This window comes from Syzygium oleosum, unplaced genomic scaffold (genome assembly GCF_021117445.2).
Source record: "Syzygium oleosum isolate NSW1041296 unplaced genomic scaffold, Sole_v2.1 Sole_v2.01, whole genome shotgun sequence".
Classification (NCBI taxonomy): Eukaryota; Viridiplantae; Streptophyta; class Magnoliopsida; order Myrtales; family Myrtaceae; genus Syzygium; species Syzygium oleosum.
In genome coordinates, this window is record NW_026607485.1 from 11853500 (window position 1) to 11858357 (window position 4858).

The following is a 4858-nucleotide window of genomic DNA, read 5'->3' on the forward strand; positions in this document are numbered from 1 at the left end:
ATCTTTTTCCTCTCAATTTCTCTCTCTTTCAAAAAAATCAGTTCTCGATCTTTACCTTTTTGTCACTCCCAATCTTCCCTTTTCCAACCAACATCAAAACAAATAATTTCTTTCGCCAACTTTTTATTCACCTCCCACGTTTTGCTCCAAAACAAAGTATAAATCTCTCCATCCAGACATAGTACATAGCTAGGTAGTCTATGATGTGATACGGCCATCCAAACACAGTATAAATCTCTCTATCCAAACTCGTATTTCATATGCTCGGTCGTATCGTGTAGTACATGATATTTTTATATCTTACTCTCTTGTTTGTGATTAGCTCGTTTTTTTATTACACGAGTGACTGTTTGACATACATGTAATATGAGAAATCTTTTGGTCACACGAGGATTGTTGCCTTCAAATGGCCATGATTGGCTTCAATAGTGAGCCGCCCTCTCCTCTCTCTCGACTTCAATTTTCTTCCTCCTTTTTTCTGATATCAATATATTTATTTAAAATCTTTCTATATCCTAAATGAAATAGATGATCTCAATGCTCTCTTTCCAATCTAAGTACACCATCGCACGTCGAATAGGAAAATTATATCCTATTCGGATTCTAAACCCGATGCATTAAACACATAAGGAAAATTTTCAATTGGATCTGTTTATTTTTATCTAAATTATGTTATTCACGTGAAACGTTGAACGCCCCGAACTTAAAATACAACCAAAAAAAAAAATATTTCGAGACTCATAAAATTTTGTCACAATTTCTTAAACGTAAGAAAAAATTTTGGATTTTCATATAAAATTGAAAAGAAAAATGGCCATTCCGTCGTGTTAAGCGTAAACTAAACATGCTATTAATTTACAAAATAAAAACTTACCGTATATAATTTCCAAAATTCATTATGATAACTACTCGCCCTAACGTAAGTTTCTCAACAGAAAAGGACCAAATCGATAACAAACGCTGTCGTTTCACAGCAAAATTGTGATTGGCAGCTTTTGTAAACGTCGTCGTCTCGCGGCCCTCGACATACCGAAATGACAATTATACACCCCCAGGTCATGCGCGGGAATATGTATCTCCATCCCTCGCCGATCTCGGACGCTCTCACTGAGTCCCTCTCCTCTTCGAAATCTCCGATCCATCGATGGCGAAGCAGGAACCAGCCCGAGTTCTCGTTACTGATGCCGGAGGTACGGTCGGATTCACATCTGCCATTCCCTTCCTTTTTTCGGTAATCTCTTGTGTTGCTCCGATGAATCCAGAAATCTGAACCCCGTGTCGTCGATCGTTCGATGCGGCGAGCCGTTCTGTTCTGGTCTCGTGATCGTTTACAGTATCGTGATCCTCTTGATGCGGCGATCTTGCCTTTTGCTTTTTGTTTGGTTTGGGGTCGGGCGCGCGAGGTTCCGTGATACTTTCTAGTGTCGGTGAATCTATGAAGGGCTTTTTGCGCTTCCGATTTGGTTCCGGCGTAACATTGGACTTTGGTAGGGGCGGATCCTGGCTTTTACTAAAAGAAAACCTATGTGATCCCATTTGTTCGCGACCTATCGTTTTCATGTGTTCATACTGTGATTGACGCATATTCTGATTTCCTTGTCGACCACTGATGTGTATTACCCGTGGGAGAGTTTGATGCATCCGATTGTATCTAGTAGACTTGAATGTACAATTATGAGAGACCTTTTTTGACCATACAGGGCTGGTTGCATTTGATCTCGTTCAACATATCGGTAGCGGAATGCTAGGTCCTGACCAGCCTATGATTGTACACCTGCTTCATCGCGAGACTGATGATGTGGAGGATTTGGATGATCTGAAGTTCATTATGACGCGCTATCGTCTCATTAAAGGTTTGTGTAGCTTCTCTTTCTCTGTTGCTATTAAGCTGACGGTTTTGTTTTGTCTTGGACTTGATAGTAGTATTTGATGATACATCAGGTATTGTTGCAACAACAGACGCTGAGAAGGCATGCAGAAATGTTGAATTTGCTTTCCTGATAGGAAAGGTTCCAAGTCAAACCAGAACCTTAAGATCCCACACTTACAGTTTTAGTGATTACAAGCTCCAGGCTACTGCTTTAGGAAATTATGCAGCTGCCAATTGCAAGGTAAGTTTTTCTTTTTTTAAAGGAAGGATGTGAACCGGAGGCCTAGATACATGGAGATGTCAATTACAAGAATTTTCACCTTCTAGCATGTGTGTAATTCTAAATAGGATGGGACTTCCGCTCAATGTTAGAGTTTCAAAAATGTCCATTTGATCTTGAGACTAGGTTTATTTCCGCTCAATGTTAGAGCTTTTAAAATGTGCTTTTGATCTTGAGACTAAGTTTGCTTTCCTTCCCATTTCTATGATTACTTAATCTGCAAATAGGTGTAGGTGAAATGCTTTTCCATTTTGAAATCTCTTAATTTCCTCTGCATGATAATTTGGTTGCCGAACTGGTAAATGGATGCAACTTTGCATGTTAATAGGCAAATAGCTGAAATGTCTTTTATTCTTGAAATCTTTTAATTTCCTCTACATGAAAAGTTGGTTGACTAATTGGTAAGTAGATACAACAAGCACTGCATGGCAATATCTCGAGATGACTGTTGATCGATAATATTTTAGTCTTTTTCTTTGAGCATGGAAATTATGGCAGGATATTCTAAAAAATGTATGTTCTTAATCATAAGTTTATGAAGTGCGTAGGTTGATCTTCTATTAAATGCCTACAGAAGTTATATTCATCAAGGGATGTTTGAAACAATAAATATTCTCTTTCTTCGACAGGTTTTGGTCATTGCATATCCTGCAGATACAATTGCATTGACTTTGAAGAGATGTGCACCATCCATTCCTCCCAAAAACATTACGTGTCTCACTAGACTGTATTATAATTGTGCATTGGGTCTGATTTCGTCAACATTGGATGTTCCGAATAGGGATGTGAAAAATGTTATCGTATGGGGAAATCACTCGTCACCTCAACATCTTGATGTCAACCATGCTACTGTTAAAACATCGTCCGGTGAATATTCCGTGCGTGAACTCATTAACAATGATGCATGGTGAGAAATCCGTTTTTGTGTTGATTGTTGACAAATTTAGTTGGTATTATGGTTTGAGTTTGCTGAATTTGTAAAAATCTTAATTTGCTGAAAGGTTGAATGGAGAATTTATAGCTGAGTTCAAAAAATGGGTTGATATAAGTAATGGAACTGGGACAATTATAAATGCATCTCCTATTGCCAAAGCTGCTTGCGACCATTTCCGTGATTGGGTGCTTGGAACACCAGAGGTACCGGTCCTTATTTTCTTTTCCTTTTTATTCGATCTCATCTAGTTTATTAGTTCGGCTGTTTTTCTAAGCTCTTGTTCTCTTCTTAGGGCAAGTGGGTTTCCATGGGGGTGTTTTCAGATGGTTCTTACAATGTGCCTAGAGACCTCATCTTTTCCTTCCCAGTAACTTGTCGCAATGGAGAATGGACCATCGTGCAAGGTAAAGAAAATTCTATTTCCCCATTAAAACCAATTACAATCTTCATTATTTGCACTTTCTGCTAGCAAATTCTGTCTAGAAACTGCTGTTAGTCAGAGATTTTTATCTTGAACTTCATCTTTTTGCATCGCAATATGGTATGGCACTCCAATCTTTTCATTAAACTGGTTTCTGAAAAATTGTTTTCGTCTTTTGGTTAGTGGCCTACTTAGTCATTTGGGTTTTGGTCATGACCGTCTTGGTTTGTGGTCCTGATGTAGGTCTCCCGCTTGATGAGTTCTCAAGGAAGAAGATCGATTCGACAGTGGAAGAACTTATGAAACAGCACTTGTTGAATGTTGCCTCTGTTGAAGGCTATCTTCATGGGTAGTATAGTGCTTGATGCCCTCACCACCACCATGCACAGTCCCCTTCCCCTCTTTTCTACGTTCCGTTTGTTTAATTTCACTATCTAATGTTGATATTGAAACACTACTTTTCCTATTATATGTGCTTATTATGAGTATTCCTTTTGTATAATTGTTATGAAAAAAGTAGACCCTCCAAAAAATAATGGTGAATTTGATCGAAGCTCCTGCTAAAATTGGCCGGAGACTGCAAGGCACAAACTGATAACAAAAAAAATAACAACATTCGCTTTGTTTAGGAAGAACTGCACTGAGAACAATCAGAGCTCATGGATCAGACATTTATACTTTTCAACCTGGGACCAGGGAATATATTTAGGAAAAAAGAGAATTTGGAAGCCATTTTAGATTAAGGTTTACACAACTGCAAAGAGCCTGAGTAATTCACTTGATTTTTCAGCAATCAATGAGAAACTTTTTTGTCTTCAGGCTCTATTTGTAAATAAATGGATTGGCGACCCCTTTGTGCCTCATGCTGAAATTCTCTTTACTTGTACCGCCACCTAACATAAATTCCAAAAGGTATAGACTATCAAATGGAAGTTAATTAATTGATAAATTGCTAAAACAATCTCTTACATCCATGTTTTCCACAGCTCATTTACATAACAATGGATTCATTGCAATGTAGAAGTTGACCAACATTGTTTGCAAATAGATGGTTACATTGTACTTAATAAGAACGATGAGATAAAAAGTATGCAAATTTGCTAAAGATTTATTTAATTGATAATATCTTATTTAAAAGACTTTAAAATTTGTTTGAATGTTTGTGGTACGGATACCTCCTCTTCAAAGAATATAGGACCCTACAGATCACTGATAATGATAAATAAGCATAGTCATCCAGTTGGACTTTAAATTGTGAACCGCAACCTAAGTTTGAAAGTGCCAGCAAGCAAGTGCCGGATACTACTTAACTACAAATACACTTGAAAGACAAGTATAATAAACTATAATGCG

The 4858-nt window shown here is 37.8% G+C and overlaps 1 protein-coding gene across 1 annotated transcript; it reads left to right on the forward strand.

The window, feature by feature from the left end:
- The first annotated feature begins 1116 nt into the window (after window positions 1–1116).
- LOC115661381 (malate dehydrogenase 2, cytoplasmic-like) lies at window positions 1117–4007 on the forward strand. Its single transcript, XM_030583669.2, has 7 exons — window positions 1117–1190; window positions 1701–1853; window positions 1942–2111; window positions 2780–3057; window positions 3152–3287; window positions 3377–3488; window positions 3749–4007. Exons 1-7 carry the CDS (start codon window positions 1145–1147, stop codon window positions 3856–3858), a joined length of 1005 nt encoding a protein of 334 aa, XP_030439529.1. The 5' UTR covers window positions 1117–1144; the 3' UTR covers window positions 3859–4007.
- The last annotated feature ends 851 nt before the right edge of the window (window positions 4008–4858 follow it).

Excerpts from the sequence above, each read along its gene's own strand:
- LOC115661381 (XM_030583669.2), top strand. The coding sequence starts at position 1,145 with ATGGCGAAGCAGGAACCAGCCCGAGTTCTCGTTACTGATGCCGGAG. Across the intron at positions 3,058-3,151 it reads CTCATTAACAATGATGCATG|GTTGAATGGAGAATTTATAG; the intron begins GTGAGAAATCCG and ends ATTTGCTGAAAG. Across the intron at positions 3,489-3,748 it reads AGAATGGACCATCGTGCAAG|GTCTCCCGCTTGATGAGTTC; the intron begins GTAAAGAAAATT and ends GTCCTGATGTAG.